The sequence below is a fragment of the Pseudopodoces humilis genome, chromosome 2 (genome assembly GCF_049639895.1).
Source record: "Pseudopodoces humilis isolate 2021_Gansu_Grassland_sample_001 chromosome 2, ASM4963989v1, whole genome shotgun sequence".
Classification (NCBI taxonomy): domain Eukaryota; kingdom Metazoa; phylum Chordata; class Aves; order Passeriformes; family Paridae; genus Pseudopodoces; species Pseudopodoces humilis.
In genome coordinates this window covers 59,608,489-59,627,794 of record NC_142201.1, presented here as the reverse complement: position 1 = coordinate 59,627,794, position 19,306 = coordinate 59,608,489, and the positions used below count along the sequence as shown (strand labels likewise).

Here is a 19,306-nt window from a genome sequence, read left to right as displayed (position 1 = left end):
AGATACTTTAAGCACCATATTCCCAACAGCTGTTCTAGGGGTAAGATGGAGGAAAGTAGCATCTTTTTTCCTGCTAGTGCTGATAAAACTAGACTGAGATTGGCAGTAAGAATAAACCCTTCACTGAGAAATAATTGGGTGCACACATTTTATTTATAATATGCAATAAATCAACTAATATCTTCATTAACATGTTTGTGTGGTCTAGTGGTGGTAAAGGACAAATCTTATAAGTTTTACAGTCCAGTGATCTTACATGAATTTTTTAAAAGATCCTAAATACGAGCATTGGCTTGCTGATTAGAATTTCCAAATGTGTTTGATGCTATCAGTGCTAAGAACTCTGTTGCCATTACTAGGAATTGTGTTTCAGTGGAAATTACACTGGGTAAATTGATTCTCTTCCATAATATTGCTCTTCTAATCAAATTTTTATTCCCCATCAAAATAAATAAAATATTTTTTGTTGAATAGGAAATCAAAATTTAAAAGATCTGTGCTGGTTTGTTGAGAAAAGGCATGCTGTATCATGCTCATTTTTTGTCCCATGAAGGAAGAAATGGGATCACACTGCAAAAATACCATTAACTGGTGAAGAGTTATCCACAATGGACAGTACAACTGAAAGGCTGAAGATGTTATGACTAGATAATCATGTCTTCCTTTGACTGTGCATCATGCAAGGTGCCACCTTATTGCCTTGGAGGACAGATATGATGGCAGAGGGAACATGATGCTCATTTGGGATCAGCCTGCTTTCTCTGATCAGGATCAGGATCTACTCACCTGCTGTCAGTAAAGTCAAGGGCTATGTGATATTCCAATCACCTCATTTAGCAAAGAAATAAGGGAGCTTTATTGAGGTACAATGGGCTTTTGTCAGGTTTCTCCCCTTCACTTGGCCACCACCAAGGGACCTTGCATAACTTGCTGTGAAACCCAGATCCCAGAGAGAGATCCCTGATGCTATAGAGCTAAATGTCTTATTAGTAAATTTAAATTCTGAGATGAAGGATTGATTCTGTAAGGCTCCTAAGGACTTGGTCTTTTCTTCATTTGCTACAAAAGTCCATAGATGACTGAAGACAACTTGTCTTTCTTGATGAGTAAGAGTTATATTGAAAATTACGTGGCAAAGGAAAGCTGTAGGCTGTCTCTTAAACCATTCATTGCACCACCCATGTTCTTTCCTCTGCTGCCCAGCCCTTAACACTGCCTCTTGTAGCTGGTGTGGCTGAATTGCTAAGCCTCAAAAAAACAAAAGAAATTGAGAGCTAATTCTCTGATATCTATCAACTTTTCTTTAGAATCCTAGAAAAACTGAAGTCAGAAGGCACATCTGAAGGTCATGGACACCTCTGCTCAAAACAGGGGCATCTCTGGAGTCATCTCAGTTTTGTTCAGGACCTTGTCCAGCTATGGTCTTGGTGCTCCCAAGGATCGAGAGTCCACAGCTTCTCTGAGCCCTTGCTCAAGAGGCTGGCCACCCTCACTGTGGAATATTTTCCTCCTGTGTAATAAAAATGTTTCTTGCTGTCTATTTGTCCTCAAACTTTACTCAAGAAAAGCCTGATGCCACCTCCTCTGTAATGTCCCTCTAGGTAGTTTCAGAGTATCTGTGTCCATCTGTCTGTTTTCTCTTTTGGTTTATTTCTTGGGATACAGGCTTGCCTGCAACTACTCTGAGCACTGTAGAGCTGTAGGACCTCTGGAGTCTGTCTAATAGCAGAGGAAGGGAAGCATGGCAAACATTCCCTAAGGAAGCAGCTGGACAAGTTTGTTCTTTAGTGGCACCATATGCATTCCTCCATCAGGTGTGTGTCCAGGTCCCCAGCCCCCTCTGAGGTGGGTAACCTGCGGAGCAAACATGTTCAGCGTGGTCTTTGCCTCTGGCCAGAGAGCCAGGAAAACTCACTTTGCAGGTGAATACCTGTCAAGCAGGAGCTGGGCTGTTCATCCACGTGCAGCTCTTCAGCAGCTCTCTTTTGTCATTGCAAACCCCACAATCCATCCAAACACCGCCATCCATGCAGCCAGGGATACAGCCAGTCTCTGAGAGCTGGCAGGGGTGAGAAACTGCACTATTACACTGTGTTTCTTTTAAATCCCTTAAAAAACCCAAACCCGCCACCATACTCTTTGTTTTAATAACGCCTTGCTGCAACATGGCTAACTTCCTTGAGGGCTCATTTCTAAAGCTTCTTTGACTTGTCTTTCACATTCTCCTGTTTCCTTGGTGATTTGTCAGGGCTCATCAGCGTCTTGTTACTAATGCATATTTGCTCAGCTGGGAAGTCACTTTCTCATTATTCAAGCCTGCCATGTGCTGGCCATTTGTGATATGAAATCTTGTCTGTCTTGCAGAAAGAGAAAGACACTCTTCCAGGCAGTCCATGGGAGTACTGGGAGAGGGATTTTGATTTTTATTTCGCAAATAGTTGATTTCATTTTAATTATTTTTTTCTTTTCCTCTACCTAAGGAAGATTCTGAAAGGAAACATTTGCCATCCTTCCCCTCTGTATTTGTGAACAGCTTCTAAGAATTTCAAAATGCTCATTTCCTTCTGATTTTTGTCATTTTCCATTGGGCAAACTCTGAACTTATTTTTCTTTTCTTTTCTTTCTTTTTTGCCCGAGTTCACTGAGTGTTAAAGATGACCATTCAACTGAGTTGACTCAGTTAAGCTGTGTAAGAGCATCCCTGTTTGACTGATACACTAATTTCAGAGACCTTTAATGGATAGCATTTCTGGACATTCTGCAGCTACTCCATAAATGGGAGAGTCTGTGCCTCTTTCCTGTGGCTGAACAGGCTGAGTTTGCTGAAACTGCCTGCACAACCTGTGCTTGATGTCAGCGCTCCCACCCCAGAGGTGTTCTTTCGTCTGCTCCTCCTCACTGCCCTTTCTTTAAGATCTTTGTAACCTTTACATACTTCATTTCAAGCAGCTGTAGAGAAAATCATAAACAAAATAGCAGGGGCAGGACCATTCAGCAGTATAACTGCTAAACTTGTGGAAAATGCTGCTTTTCCTTTTTCATTATTCTGTCAGCCTTACAGCATCCTAAGTACAGCCCCAGGGCCTGCGGTTGCTTCTGATCTGCCTCCCTTTTCTTTGCGTGCAAAGTTGCTGGTTTCATGCTGGAAATCATGCTTTCCTTATGGGATCCTTGTCTGTCCAACTAGGCTTCGGATGCAACCACCCTTCTAGGTATGTCCGTATTTTATATTCAAATCCACACTGCCTTTTTGGGGAGCAATGAAGAGCTGTGGGCAGGGAGGAGGAGAGGAAATAAGAGTGTTTCATGGCTGCACAATGCTACACAACAGCAAGCCATTACTTTCCCTTTAGGACTTCTCATACATTCCAAGGCAGTGTGTGCTGCTCAGTTGTTAGCATTCTCGGCCACACTGGTACTGCATTGTACACAGCCTGAGTAATTCGGCTGGCTTCAATAATGCCATCTATATTTAATGTTTCAGAAGCTGCGAAGATTGGTTTAAGATGGTAATTTTCTGTCTGTGCTTTTGAGATCTATGCAATATGGGTGGTACTGAACTGCCTCTGGCAGGGATTCAGCACTGGAGTGGGAATGTGTGAAAAAAAAATCAAAATAAAACACACACCCTCTTTTGCCCTACATAATGGAATTAGCTACAGGCTTATTATGTACAGGGAGGATTTGGTCCTCGTGAATGAAGGAAGATTAACACGCAATAGTGATATCTACCATTTCTACATAGACCAGTTCCAGAGTAGCCATTGGAAGCAATGTCTTCCATTTTTTGGGGGGGTCGGAAATGCATTGATCGATCTCTGGACAGGCAACCGGGAGGTTAATTCTTTCTGGCTTTCCTATCTCCTCTTTGGAAATACCAGTAAGAGGATATTAGTGATGTCTGCCAGTCTGATCTTGTCTGATCTGAGCTGCTACACAGCTCCTTCTCCTAGGGTCAAGCTGGCAGTCATGGTGACAAACGCTTTTGGTTGCACACAGACCAGCTGAGCTTCCAGGCTGTTACTGGTGGAGCTCTGCAGGTGTCTCTCTTCAGGATCATCAGAGCTGCGATGAGCTCTGTGATACACTTTTCCGCTTCCCGACACTTGCATTTTGGTTCAGGGAGAAGACACTTGCATAACATGCAGGGCACCCTTGCAGACCCAAAGTATTGCACACAGGGGACACGGAATAAAACAGAAATATGAGCCAGATATTTCCTGGCTGTAAATCCATGAAATCAGTTCTTTGCCTGATAAAACCGGAGAACTTCTGTCTGAATGCTGTGTCACAAAGCTGGGAACATCAGGGCTTAAATGGAATGGCCAGAGATGTGAGACAAAATGGAAAGAACAAACACATGCATAGCTGTGGTGAGCACTGGTGTAGTAGATCAGCTTCCTACACAGGGAAACTGGCAGAAAGGCTGTGTGAGATGGCAAAGTAGGTGGAACAGTATCAGACAGCATAATCACTGGAAGCAAGAATAAGTTTTTATTTTGATTGATTGTGGTATATAGTTGCAAGAAATTTCAAGGGCAGAAGAAATATCTATAGGATCAATTTTTAATAAGCAGATATATGTATGAAAAACAAAGTAATTTTGAATAATTAATACCTGCATCTTGGCATCATTCATTATAATCTTTATGGAAAGCCTGTCTGCTTATAAGCAGGCATGACAGCAGTCCCTTTTATGAAACTTGTCTCATTTCTGCCAGTGTAAGATCCTTTTCCCATTTGCTTCTAACTTTGCCAAACATCACGTGTTTGTGCTGAAATTTTTCAGGCTGTTCATCTGTCTTAGGCTGATATTTTCTTTCAGTCACATCTATTATTTCTTCATTTTCCAAAATGAGACTAAAAGAGAAAAATATGCTGTTTGGCAGGTACAACTCCGTGTTACAACTTTTTGGTGGCAGCATCAACCACTGAGGAAAAAGAATTATCCAAACCCAGCCCATGCAAAATTAGCAGGTTCTGCAACTTTTAGAGATAAATATGAAGGAGAGAAAAAGAAAGTTAAACCCCCAAGGGATGGCTCCAAATTTTAATAAATTTTGACATCTCTGGAGGTTGAATGGGAAGGTCCCACTCCTGTGAATGAAAAACCTTATGTATGACTGGGAATAGGATATCTTAGTTACAGTTACTCTGTTTTCCACCACTGTGAAAATAGGACACATTTACTGTCTTTGAAGCCTATGCACACACAGTAAACCTTCAGTAGTTGACAGTTTAACCACTAAGACTGCTCGAAGGTTTTATCTCATATCAAGCGCTTTGTAGTTCATACTCCAATAAGAATGCACATTCTTTTACCCCAGGGAAACTGAGAATGTTGGATATTTTCCTGGGATTCCTGTTCCTTGCTGGTCCAGAGCCAAGTACAAAGATGCAAAGCATCACATCTCCCTCTCTCTCTCATGCTTTCAGTGTCTTCCACACCAATTCCTCCCATGCTCAGACAGTTTTGGAAAAATTGCCTTAAACGCCAAACAGGAAAAGTCAGGGTCAAAAGAAGAGATATATAATTAGGCTAAATCACAGTGGGAAATCACAGTGGGAGATGTGAAAATAAAACAGTGGAAGTTTATGAGCTGATCCGCAACAAGTAAAATATGGCCGTGGGAGAACCATGGAGAAGGGATGGGTGGGATAGAGAAGGAGGTTTAAGTTCAGTTGTGTAAACAAGTTCAACCCAAGAGTCAATCTTGGTTTCCTCTTTGTAAATTCAATAGTAAAAGGTTATTCAGGGGCAAGATGAACTGAAAACTCACTTGGGATCTCCCAGATGTGGATTTATGTTGTTCAAAAGGATGGCCTGTAGGGCTTCTCCCAGAAGCTAGAGTAAAATTCTCTCAACCAGGATCAAGGTGGAGTCTGGTCATACTGGTGCCATATGGAGACATAAATGATCAGAGAAGACTCTGAAATGGGGCCCAAGACTCCTCTCTCATGATATGTTCAGGTGTGTGAAGTCAAACAGGTTGCAGCTGCGAAGGAGAGGACATCTAACCAGCTGCTATTAGGTGTCTCCTTATCACACCTCAGGTGTTCCAGCTAGTGACCATTGAGAGGGCTTATGGCATCTTTCTGGTGTCTTGTACTCTCTGCTTCTCCTCTGAGGACTGGGGTCCATTCTTTCTAAATTGCAGACATCAGCTAGAACTATTCTAGGTGAACCTTAAAGGTATTTTATAACATGAGTTTACATGGGGTGACTGGATGGTCCCTTCTGCATGTACCCTGAACCTGCATAGGTGTCAACATCTGACCTATGGCAGTGTACATAAATCCAGTGTATCTTCTGAAAATGTGGGAAGTAGTACCCAACAGGCAAGGTTAACATGTCCCTGTTTGAGAAATGGCAAAGCAGAGTTTCCCACAAAAAAGTTGGTTGGGTGTGAGCCTCGGTGGAAGGGACCTATTTATTTCATGGAAAAATCTTGAGATTCAAAATGATCTTGTGCTGTGCTGGAGTGAAAACACATATCAGAATGTCTCTTGAAGGCTCCCAGGGAACAGTCCAGGCGGCATGATCCATCAAAAAGCTAACCAACTCAGCTGGACTGTAGAGTGTGTGAGATATAATCAGACATGTACCCACGTGTATTTTTACTTCAGTGGCTGAATTAATCCATCATACTGATGTTCACTTACAAAAGAAATACACTACCAATAACTCCACCAGTCCCTGAAATGTCATCTGTTTCCAAGTCACTCTGAAAACAATGCTGACACCATGTCCTTTGATTCCTGGGACTTCCAGTGCAGTGGAACAAGGCTAAGACTTTTTCTAAGTCTGCTGTCTGTAACTTACCAAGAGGCTGAACACCTGCAACATCAGTTTGAGTCAGCCACCAGCCCTAAGCACAACCATAAACTAAGCTTTAGATGTAGGTACATGGCTAAATCAGTAATGCATGTTAGTAAAGCAATTAGTAGTTCAATTAGTCCTTTAAATGGAGTGTGCTTACAAGCAATATGTTGCCCCAGAAAATCATGGTTTCCTTTCTTATTCACTAAGAGAAAGCACATTAACTCGTTTCTTAACCTGTTTGTCTGCTCCTGCTCTTCATCAGTGTCTAACATTCTTCACATCAATACAAAAGCATATAACTATTTCAGAATTAATTAAATCTACTGACCTGCTCTTGGCAGTCACAATAAATCTATGCAGAATCTAAAGCTAGCCAAGACCAGGGGACTTGGGCTTTCAAATATGCTCCTTCATCCTAGAATTCTCTTCATAAATATAGATTTTGGTCATAGCTTTTTGTTTTGACAGTAGATCAGCAGTCTTCCTGGCTGATATATTGATTGTAGGGCATCAGTCTTCCTGATCTAATGAAATATCGCAGCACAAGACAAAAAAAAATAAAAAAATAAAAAAGGAAGGCCTTTGTCTTCTTGGCAAGTCAGTCTGAAAGCTTTCCAGAATATTGCTTTGCATAGAATGAAAATGGCTGCGGGCCAATGACTAATTATATTAAAGGACTGTGCTTTTAAATTATTTATGTACCATAGTGTTTACCCCAGTATTATTAAAACCACCACATATACTTCTACAAATAAGATTTTGGTTCAGATGGATGTGACAGTCACTCTGTGGGTGACATATTATACCAGGATTTTCTACTTTAATGTAACAAATAGCTTAATGCACATTAGCAGATGCATTACTTGTGGTGCACTGCCGCAGACGGAGATGCAGATGAAAATAATTTACCTCTGGTCCATTTAGACACAGCAGATTATGCAACAATCTAAATGGAGGAGCAGACTGCAAAATATTGTTTGAAATGAGTATTTGTCAAACTGGGGGTTTAAAACTGCTTTGGAGGCTAACCAGAAACTTCTTTTGTTTGTGCAGCAATTGCTGAGCATACAGGAAGAATTAAATAACAAAAAATCCGAACTGGAGCAAGCAAAGGAGGAGCAAACACACACACAGGCGATGCTTAAAGTCCTTCAGGAACAGGTGAGTGATTTTGGCAGGAGAAAAATGCTGGCTTAAGCGTGCTGAGGGGAAGGAAGGCAAAACCATTAGCTCTGAAAGTCTCATGGCTTCACCTCCAAAATCCATAGGAGTCTGACCACAGGATATGCTGTGAGCAAGACCTAACCTTATGTGGCCTGTCTGCCTGCTCTGATTAGCCTAACAGAGTTCGAGAGAACAGAGTGAAGAGGGATCCTTACTTTATACTATCCAATACTGGATTTCATGTCTTGAGTAGTGTTTCCTCTTATGTATTCTACATGGATATCAGTGCTAAGTGTTTTTGCTCTGAATTAAAAAAAATGTTGGGGGAGTTAAATATAACTAAGCCAAAACAGCTCTTCCTTTTAAGATTAGTACTCAAAAAAAAACCCAAACAATTTGGCATCTCCTGTGTAATTCACACGAGTATTAATATATAAAAAACTTACAGTGGCATTATCATAATGGCATTAAAAAAGTAGTAATCAATGCACTTATTTAGGCAGTGAAAATCAAATCTCTGTAAATCTTATTATCCTACCTTCTTTGATACTAAGGTGTACTATAACATAGAGAAATATATTTGATAGTATTGTTTTATAGGGATGGTAAGATGGATAGCTACACAGCAAAAAAGCAAGTCTGGCCCTAAATCTCTAAATTTAGAGAAGAAACAGTGCATTGTGTGCAAGTACAGTGTGCAAAGGTATGTGTTTTATGTGTAGACTGTCTGGCTTGGACACACTGAAATTGAAAATCCCCGCCTGTGCTGCACAGGCACAGTGTCTGCTTTGAGACCTTCTTTTAACCCTTTCTATATAAACTTTCAGCTAATATGTTTAATGGCTTGGTTAAGTGTTTACAATTTAAGGTCTGTGGGATCTGAATTGCTCATATGACAGAGATTTAAAATGCTGATGACTCATGTTCAAGATTTTTCATCATGTTTGTCTGAATACATCTGCACACAGATGTATACATTTAATGCACACATTTGGAAATGTAAGTTATGTTTATTTCAGATTTTTTTAATGTTCATTATGAAAGCTGGGACATTGATCCACATTTAACATTTATCTTTGAACATATCTGATGACAAATATATTTTACAAACTAGTAATTTAGATTCTGGAAGCTTTTGTGTTCAGATACATGTTCTTAGGACTTATGGTCACAGAGATAACCTAAATGAAAGCTGAGGCAAGACTGTAATACCGAAAATGCCATGAGGAAGAGTGGATTTGGTAATGACAGAATCTTTATAAACACAGATTCTACCAGGTCTCTTGAGTTAATTGCATCTCATTTCCATTTTCACATGGCTTTGAAGGTATAGCATTATAAAGTGCTATAAAAAAAAAAAAAAAAAGAAAAAAAACGAAAAAAAAAAGAAAAACGTGTTAAGTTATTTTATATCTTTGTAGCAATTATATGCTGCAAAAACATATAGGATGATCTTGCAGTGTGAGGCTCAGTAGGGACCACCAGGGCAGACCTCTGAATCTCTGCAGACTCTTCGTAATTGCGAATCAAATGTGCACTCATGCTAGGCAGACAGGCAAAACAGTAGCTGGAAGAAAGGCAGGATGGATCTGCATTTCTCTTGAGAATTAGCTCTGAAACATGCCTAAGGCCAAGACTGTAAGTAGTCAGAATTCCTGAAGAGTGCTAGGCAGCCATTGTGCTCCTCCAAGAACCCTGAATGAGTTCCAAAAGTTTCCAGAACAGCAGAAGCCCTAGCAATAATGACCCCCACTTGCCAAGACTCACAGCTTTCCTTTACAAGCACCACAGCTTATCTGTATGTTTTATTCACAATGGGTATTGAAAATCATCCAGCCAAGCCAAGTAAATAGAGCATTTCTTTCAAAAATAAATAGCACAGAACTCCTGCCTTGACTTTATGGCTTGGTTTTGTGATAGGCTTGCTGAAAACTGCCTTTTCATCCCAAGCTGGCAAAGGGATCCTGTTCTGCCTCACTCAGGGCGTGTTTGCACGGGGAGGTGCAGCTCTATCTGAGCATGGCTGCTCCATGCACCCACCGGGCCACATCCAGGCTGGGATGTCCTGCTGGGAGAAGCCTGCTTGCTGGTGAACCATATTGCATTGCTGTAGCCAAATGGCTTCTGAATGACACCCAGCACGTGGCCATCAGCTCTGGCTGTCTGTAGGATTCACGCACACTGATTTGAGTCAGGCCCACCCCACCACAGCATTTGATTTATCAGATACTTCTGATTCCTCACCCCTTCTCCTTCCAGGTAGGCTCCTGGTTATTGCTGGCACTAGGTCTGTGTCTTGCCTCAGCACACTCTCCACTGCTAACATCACACTCACCCCTGACTTGCCCTGCAGTCAGACTAGGGGCTGAGGCAAATCCTGTTTTTCCAATATTGTATGTTTTTCTGAGCTTCCTATTCCAACATTTCCCCATTTAACATATGAGAGAAAAATACAATTCAAATAATAATTTAGAAAAAAAAAAAAAGTGAAAAAAAGGCCTTTAACCTTTAAACTTCAGCCCTTTTACCTGTGGGAATACAGCTGTGCACTTTCTACCCTTAAGTTTTCTGCCATTACCTCCACTGGTTCACCTTCACCTCCTCCTGCAGAGCTTGGCATGGATGCAGGCACCTTCTTGCCTGAGCCCTAGCATCCTTTTCAGACCACGGTGTGTAATAAAAGAGATGGAGAGGTTCAAGCATCCTCTCTTCTGGGAAAGGCAAAATGTAAGCAATTAACAGCATTTCTTGAGCACTCAGGACACTTTCATCAGCATGGAGAGCAGTTTTACAAAACTGAGCATGCTTCCCCGACCTCATATTCAGAGAAACTCAGCTGAACCTAATAGAACTGCTCATGTTGGATGAATTTCTACAACAAAGAATTGGCAGAATCAGGAAACAGCTCTTTTGGTCACACTGAGATGCATAAATACCTCATTCTGGTGCTTGGCTGGAAGTAGCCATCACAACTCATTCCTACCAGCTATCCTCACCGTGAGGTGGTTTCACAGGATGGTTATTTTTTCAGAGTAGGGAAAACATGTAGCATTCATTGGAAATGCACCACCCTGCTGTCAGTATAAATTGCAGACTTCTTTAGGCTTTTGAAAGATGAGCTTCAGTGAATTGGACCCGGAGAACTGATGATTTTGCAGTCCCCAGATATCGTTTGTACTACTTTATCAGGAAGTGTTGCCTTCTTCCCTCTCCATCAGGACTGGTTTAGTGGCTTGAGCAGCAGTTCCTGAATTGGTGCAGTTCACAGCCCTGCATAATAAGGTACAAACAGACCATGGCCTGCTTACCTTAATTGTCAGATTGGAAACTGAACAGCTGGGAGCTGAATCACACTCAGTTCAGCTGTTGTTGCCACCTAGCAAAAATATGATGAAGGTAACCAACCCCGCCTAGGATGGGTAGTCCACCAACACTTCTGAGTCAGATACTGATCAATACATATTAGTGTTCCATTTCATCAGGATTTTAGGACTGTTGCAAATGACAGCCACAGCTATAGAATCAACAGTTACATCAAACTCAGCTTCTTTGGCAAAAAAGGAATTCAGAGGAAAGTTGTGTTTATTGTTCCCCATCCCTCCCCTCTCCCTCCACCCCCCTCCTCCACATGATATCTATTGTGAATTAAATTACAGTAAAAGTATGACTCTTCAGAGCTTAACCTAAAGAGCAAATGATTCTGTAAGTTTCATTTAAGTGTAAAAACCTCCATGGCTTATAGTCTCAGGACAGCTGCGGTGTCTCCTCTTTTCTCTGTTTGCTCAATCACAGGATGAATGGCAGCATATTTCACTGTGGTTCAAGACGTGAGCTAGGACTTCTCTTAAATCTCCTGAGAGTGATCTTTACAATTCCCAATGTAATCCTGGATTTTTCCCTAAAAGCTAATTCAGGAGGGAAAAAAGAGTTTTTGTTCAGGTCATATATTTGCAATGTCTCCTCAGTTCTTCCTGCCACTGGTTAAAATAAGGGGCTGTTCTTCACTTCCCCTGCCTTTCCATCATCCCCAGGAGCCATGTCAGGTACGATGTCAGGAAGACAATGTATAGTAGCACTTCGGCATCTTACCTCAAAATATATCATTCAAAAGTAATCACTGGCAAAACACTATTTAGCTAGTGGCGACTTGCATATATTGTAAGGTTTAAATTAATAGCAACAACAATGGGAAATTAAATTGTTTATTATTCTTGAGGGAGAAATCTATGCACCTTTTATGCCTTGAAACTACTTTCTAATCTTATTATTTAAAAAATAATGACTCAGTCCTGTTATTTATCTTTTTTTTTTTTTTTGCCAACCTATCAAGCCTTAAGTATGTTGGTTTCAAAATGGTTTGAGCAAAAACTCATTAGAATTATATGCTCCATCTGTTTTTCTCGTTGGAAGCTTTATAAAATCCTCCTTCAAATAAATCAAAGATAACTGTGTGAAATACTGAAGTAATGTGCTTCTTTTGTTCTGTTTTCTTTTTTTTTTTACTCTTTGCAGTTAAAAAGTGCCAAGGAATTAGCAGAAATCAATGGGCATGATGAATCTCAAGCAAATGTAGGTACATTTGTCTATGTATAGATTTAGTACATGTATGTGTATGGTCTCAAATTTACTATGTATGTCTTAAAGCTGATAGAATGGCTGAATGATTTGCACATCAGGTTTGAAGTGTCTGGATTTTTTTCTTGAAGCCACAGGTTCAAATCCCAGCGAACTCCGTTCGAGGTAGATAAATTGGGTTCCATGCAATTTACTTTGTAGGATTTATTTGGATGAGACTTTAACAACCAGTGTCCTACTTGCTCTATGTGGGTGTTAAAGATACCATGGAAACGACTGCAAAAGAAATGCTTTTCCTTAGTGTCCTGTCCAGGATTATTCAAGCTACAAAGTTATATCATTTGTCTCTGTGGCTGCCACCTTGCAGCTGGGCCATATTTCAGTTCTGAGTGAAGTGAAGTATATGTGTAAAATTTTGAAAGTTAATTTTCACAAGAGGACTAAATTAATTCATTGAATCATTATTTTGTCCAAAAACATTAAAGGACTCTTAAGGCTGTGTTTTTTAAAGCCTGCTGCCAAAAAAAAAAAAAAAAATTGCTTCTGTTATTCCCTTAATGATTGCCATCAAAACAGCAATTTCCATAAGGGAGGAAGAGAAAAAAAAAAGTAAAGTTTCCTGCTATGTTTGTCATCTGAACTGTGCAGTCTTGTGCTTTGTCAAAAACATATGAATATTAAAATCGATTATATGCGATATCTTCCTGCTAGCCAGTTTAAACACTAGTATATTTTATCACCTATTTTAGTCCATGTGTTGTCTAATGGCTCAGTTAGGAAAGCAGTTTTATTTCAAACCTGAATGGAAGGCTCAAATTTTGTGAACTGCTTTTTTGATAAGGAAATGTTGTCCTCGTTTTTTTTAATCCTTTCCTAAATCTCATTCATTGTGATTCGTTTCCGCAGTGAAGTCGATAGAGCCTCGTAGCTCTCAGCATTTGGACAGGAGACATTCAATATTGTCTGATAGCTCCAACAAATCTGCAGCTGCAGTCTGTCTGCACAGCATCCCATTGTCCCTTTGAAAGATTCTGTTTGCAAACCAAAAATACATTAATCCAACGATGATCTTGAAATATTCACATATACTAGCTAAAAACTGTTCGTTGTCCAACAGCTGGTCGCAGGTTCCCCAAAGGAAATCCTAGAGGAATATCTACATGTAAGTCTTAGAAACTCTCTAAAAGAACTTGCTTCCTCACCAAAAATATGGATGAAACAATCTTCTGCAGTACTGAAATGTTTTAAAGAGAAATTACCTGAAAGCTTCAAGTTGTACCATTTCAGCTTATATGTAACTGGATAAACAGAAGTGCTCAAAAGTTTTATATTTATATAATATAAAGGTTGAAATAGCATTAAAAGGAAACATTTCAATTTTGTAAAGAGACTGTTTCAGTACATCATTCCCAGATATCTAAAACAAAATATTTCAGAATCTTTGGTTAATAGTAAATTTTTCAAAACATAATATTTTGATCCAGTTTGTAATTGTACAAGTTCCTCAAATGCCTGAATTTTCCATAGGATAGAAACTCTATTTTCTGCCCCTCTTTTCCATGAGCTCTTCCCTAGCTGGTCTCACAGCAATATATGACTTTTAAGAAAAGAAGTCAATACCTAGATTAATGGCAAAGAAGGAAACCAGATAGTTACAATTATTGAGTCACAGTCGCAGCCATGTATTCAACAATAATACCACCATGAAATCAGAGAAAGCACAGCAGTACAAATGGAAATAGAGAAATAGAGGGAAAGAACTGATGTTAAAACATTTGCTACGATAATGAACTTTGTAAAATGAAAGCTGAAGTGCCTTTTAAACAATTGTCATTTATATCAAATATGTAGCAATCAGGTGTTGTGCCTTGCAGGTTGTCTCCACATATATTCTCAGCAGACTCAATGGGTTTTGCCCCTGGCCACTGCAAATCAGAATGATCAAAGAGAAGAAGGCTTGGTGGCTCCTGCGTGGTTCTTAGTGAACTGTGATGCATATAATTGGATTAGGACATATTTGTTACAGATGACAGGTTGAATTCAGCAAATGAAATACCTCTACATGCCAAGCAATAGTGGGAGGTGTTGGTAAGGAAAAATGGCAACGTATGCCTGTACACTGAACACACAGTCTTATCTTCACTCTGTGGCATATTTAGATTACTTACTCTGCAGAAAATGAGGCTCCTAGAAAGGACAGAAGAAACTTTAGGCACAGTGCATACACATCAAGAAAGCCCATACTGTAACCTTAAAGATCACTTTCTTCACTCAGGATTTCTCCCAATGGCACTAGTCTGCATCATCTTTTACATTAGAAAATGGTGTTAATTAAAATGTGGAAATATTTTTCTCAGCAAAAGCAGATACAGATGAAAATGTATACTTAGACCAATCCTGGTCTTCTACATGCTCATTATGTGAGACCATCATCCTGACCATCCTGAAAGGGAGATAAGGATCTGGACACCTTTGGAAAAAGAAAAACTTCCCTCCTGAATTAATTTATAGATGCCCAACCTACGAAGTGACATTCATTTTTTTCCTCTTGTTTTTGCAGGAAAATTAATTAAGTTGACTAACAGGCTGCAGCAATTGCAATGTCACATTCCGTGCATGTCAGTTCATGCACAAATCTGCTGGGGTGGGGTAGACCAAAATTTTACTGCACTGCCAGTACATCTGTTATTTCCAGAAAGCAAAACCATCTTACAAGGTTCTTTACAGAGTCATAAGGGTGTTTCATGAGTGATTTGCTAGGTACATGCAGTAATATTTGTTATGGCTGTTGACATTTCCCAGCTATACTCTGTGTCAGGAAAGGCCAAGTGTCGGGCTCAGGCAGTACACAAAGCCTGAGATTCTGGCTTGGTGTTAACAGAGGCTTCAACAGCCAGCACTGCCAGAGGTGCTGTCACTGAGTGCTTATTTCCATCAGTCCTGTGCTTTGGAAGAGATCAGTCCCTGTTTCTAATCTGACCCCCTTTTCATTGCCTCTTCATTGCTGCATAAAATAGTATTTCATTCACTTCTCTGTCTTAACTGAAGTGAAAATAATGACCACTGGACAATTATGATTGCATAATTTGAGATATAATCCTCTTCAAGGAGGTTCACAGACTCCTGGGACCTGAATACTCCCAACATGAAAAAAATAATCATGCTTGGGAGCTGTGCTTGAGTAGAGACCACTTTGCAAATGGAAAATGCTAATCACATGTTTTGTGACTAACTCTGCAAAGACAATTTATTCTTCTACTCTTTCTATAAGTTCAGTGGCTTTCTGTGAAGCCCCTGATATATAAATTAATTCTGTGTTTTGATCAAAGATCTCCTTTTGCTCACTGCTGAATTCAGTATAGATATGGCACTGCATGCAAATACAGTGAATATGTGGCCTGGTTTGGGGTCAGAAAGTTAACATCCATGGTATCCCTCTACTGTAAATGGAGAAAGGAAGGGGTTTTTTTTATACAAGTCTCATTTTAGAATTACTCGGTGATCTTCCAGGAGTTTGTTTCTCTCCCTTGTCAGCTATCTGCCTTCCTTAGATGGCTGCTGTAACTCCTACCCTTTATAAAAGTGCTGTAAAATTCTAATCAAGAGTATCAGTTTGCCACATTCAGACCAAAGCAAGACATGAATAATAGCCACGGAAGAATTTTGAATGCTGATTGCAATTTCATGGCAAAGTCCTGACATTGTTGAAGTCACTAAATAAATTCCCATTAGGTTAAAAAGTCAGAATTTTGCCAAATGACTTCTAGGGTTACCTCATTATCACCAAAACATAATAAAATGAAGTGAATATATTTCAGAGAGTGAAACTGATTTTACCACAAGGGGTTTTTTTTGACCAGCTTTTTGTTCTCTTTGAGTTTTGTTGTTTGAACAAAGTACTGACTTTGACCGCATTTGTCTGTCTGCCTTCAGTTAGCATCTCCCGCGGCTTGGACACAATGTTCCCGGGTTTTTCTCCAGACACAAAATCAATAATATTAAGCAGGGATGTATTTTTCCATTTGAATGCTTGAAGCTGTTGTCAGAGCATTTCTTGAGTTCATCTTAAGCATCTTACATTTAATGTTGATTCTTCCATTAATTTTTGTCTTTTGTATTTGATTTTGAAGCAGTTTCCAGATGATCCTTGACTCTGAGAAGGGGGATATATCACTGCATTGCTTACTTTATATTACACTGAAAGTGATGATATTCCTAACTACACCCTAGATTTCTCTTTTCATAGAGTAGGTTAATCACTGATGATCTTCATCAAAGGAAAAATGGTTAAGTAAGACTTACTTTTGCAACAAGTCAGGCAAAGATTTAAAAAATCAAACTTGTCAGAGTTCACTTCTTGTACTTCACTATATAAAGCTTTAATTTAGGCATCCAAAGGTGCCTGCTGTGAATGCTTCAGTGTGTGTGTTAGTACACACATGGCATTTGATGTGGCAGCATCACATTGAGCCGGGTGAGATGGAAAGGGTCCTGAACACAGGGAGAGGAGTAGGAGCTGGAAGAGTGCAAAATCATCCCAGTAGTTTGGGAGTGTGGGACAGAAGTTGATCACCTTTGGTGATGAAGATCCCAAGTGATTGCTGATTCTTCTGCTTCACCTCCTTGTCCATGCAACAGTCATTTCCTGGTAATCCCACTCTTCAAAAGACTTGCTCTTTCCAGAACAGCACAGGCTTGCAATAAAAAATGTTCAATATGGCTTATATAAGAGCAATTTGAGTCTAAAATTACAGGCCAGAAAACCCCAGTGCAGGCCTTGCACATGTCAGGAATTGTGTGTTTTTCTCCTGTCTGAGCCTCCCAGATTTGTAAACTGTGAACCTCTGCCTCAGCAAACTGATGTTAGTCACTGAGTACCTTCCTTGGGCTCCCCCCAATGAGGTCCACTGGCCTTGCAGCAGGATTTCTGGAGCACATGGGTGTGATTGGGCACTGCAGAAACTGAGGCCATGACACCTGGGTGCTTTAGAGGATAAGGAAAAGGACCTGGCAGCCCTTGCCAGCAGCTGGGGTTTGTCTCTCTGCCATGCCTGAGAAGGAAAGAGCACAGAGTATGGTCACACTCCAGCCCCTTTTGTTGTAACTGCTCCCTTCTGCAGGTGTATAAAGAGAGCAGGCAGGAATAATGGAGAGTGCAGGGGTGAGGACAGGTCCTTGAGAAGATTGAAGTGGGGTTTGGTTTCTCATCATGGGTGTGTCATTAGGAGAAGGTGCAAGGACCCTTACCCTGATTGAATTGGAGCAGTCACAGGGGCTTTTGAGAGACACATTCACTGTCTGTATTCAGGTTCTTCTGTCCTGGTGGGGCCAGTGCCAGGGGGTGAGGAGTGGCTGTGCCTCTTTTCTACTCCCTACTTTTTCCATTCCAGACATTTATTTGTAGCCCTTCCATCACTAATTTCTTCTCATTTCCTCATTTTAAGGCATGTGGAGCATGATAGATTCAAGCAGCTCTGACCGTTCACAGATCAGCAGCTTTCCTACTTCCTGCGACAGGCATGAGGAATGACCACCTCCTGAATTCAATACCACGAGGCCTGAAAAGTAGCAGAAGTTTAACAGGCTGTTTATGATATTATCAAAGAGCCCACTCAGCCTCTAGAAGTTCTTTTACACTGGTAGATTAAATCTCCCCAAGTTCCCCCCTTTGCCACCCCAGCCTTTACAGAAGACAGCAAGAGTTTCATTAGCATGGTCTCTGCTGGCTAAATCAGAGTCTCTATGAGATTCCAGCCATGATTGAACCCTACAGGGAGCAAACAGGGAGCAGACCAAGGTATATTCTGACACAGAATGTGCTGCCTGAAGTGGATCTGGGCTGTAGAAATAACCCGTTTTTTAATGTGCAGCAAGAAATCACACCACCTTGTCCCTAATTAAGAGTGTCAGAGTGACTTGGCTTTTGATTGCAGTGAATTCTGATCATCCGAGGGAGGAGAAAGAGAACTCTGAGACACAATGATAAAACCCATTCACCACCCACTCAGCAAATCACAAAAGTTTTTTTTTACTTTAAATTTCATATAAGCTCCACAGGGAGACAGATCTTCAATGCTCAGAACTACCTGACATTTTAATAATATCTGATCATTATGTGGAGCCTTTCATCCCAAAGCATTTTCCCCGAGTATTTATACTGCACACGTATACAGGAGTCATCCTGTCATTTCTAGTGAGGAATAACTTTCAGCCTTATACATATGCAGCTGTGTGCTTAACCCACACAGTGTGCAAGGCAGATTGGCTTGTCAGAGCACTCAGGCTCCCCCGCAACCACCTGAAGGATGATGGGCCACCTCTGCTTCAGCCACAAGCCTTCTACTGCACTCCTGGGGGTTGTACACCACTCTCACGTGCCTTCCAACCGGCTTTCACAGAACAGAAAAAAGTGACAGAAGTGAGAAAGGGACTTCAGTATTCTTAAGAGCCACTCTTCATAGAAGGGTTTTCATTTTAAAGGGCTTTAAAGATCATCTAGTGCAATCCCCTGCCACAGGCAGAGACAGCTTTCACTTGACTAGATTGATCAAAGTCCCATCCATCCTGGCCTGGAACACTTCCAAGGATGAGACATCCACAACTTCTCTGGGCAAACTGTGCCAGTGTCTCACCACCCTCACAGTAAAGAATTTCTTCCTTGAATCTGATCTAAACCTGCTCTGTCAGTATAAAGCCATTTCTACTTGTCCTTTTCCAGCATGGCCTTGTAAAAAGTCCCTCTCC

General features: G+C 40.6%; 1 protein-coding gene across 8 annotated transcripts in view; it reads left to right on the top strand.

Moving 5' to 3' along the window:
• Positions 1-19,306, top strand: part of ENOX1 (ecto-NOX disulfide-thiol exchanger 1) — a 307,218-nt gene that overhangs the window by 272,274 nt on the left and 15,638 nt on the right. For all 8 annotated transcript variants that reach the window (XM_088068185.1, XM_005516390.2, XM_088068196.1 and 5 more), the window contains 2 exons: positions 7,877-7,984; positions 12,500-12,556. In XM_088068185.1, coding sequence (XP_087924311.1) covers positions 7,877-7,984; positions 12,500-12,556 — 165 coding nt within the window. The remainder of the gene's footprint in view (positions 1-7,876; positions 7,985-12,499; positions 12,557-19,306) is intronic.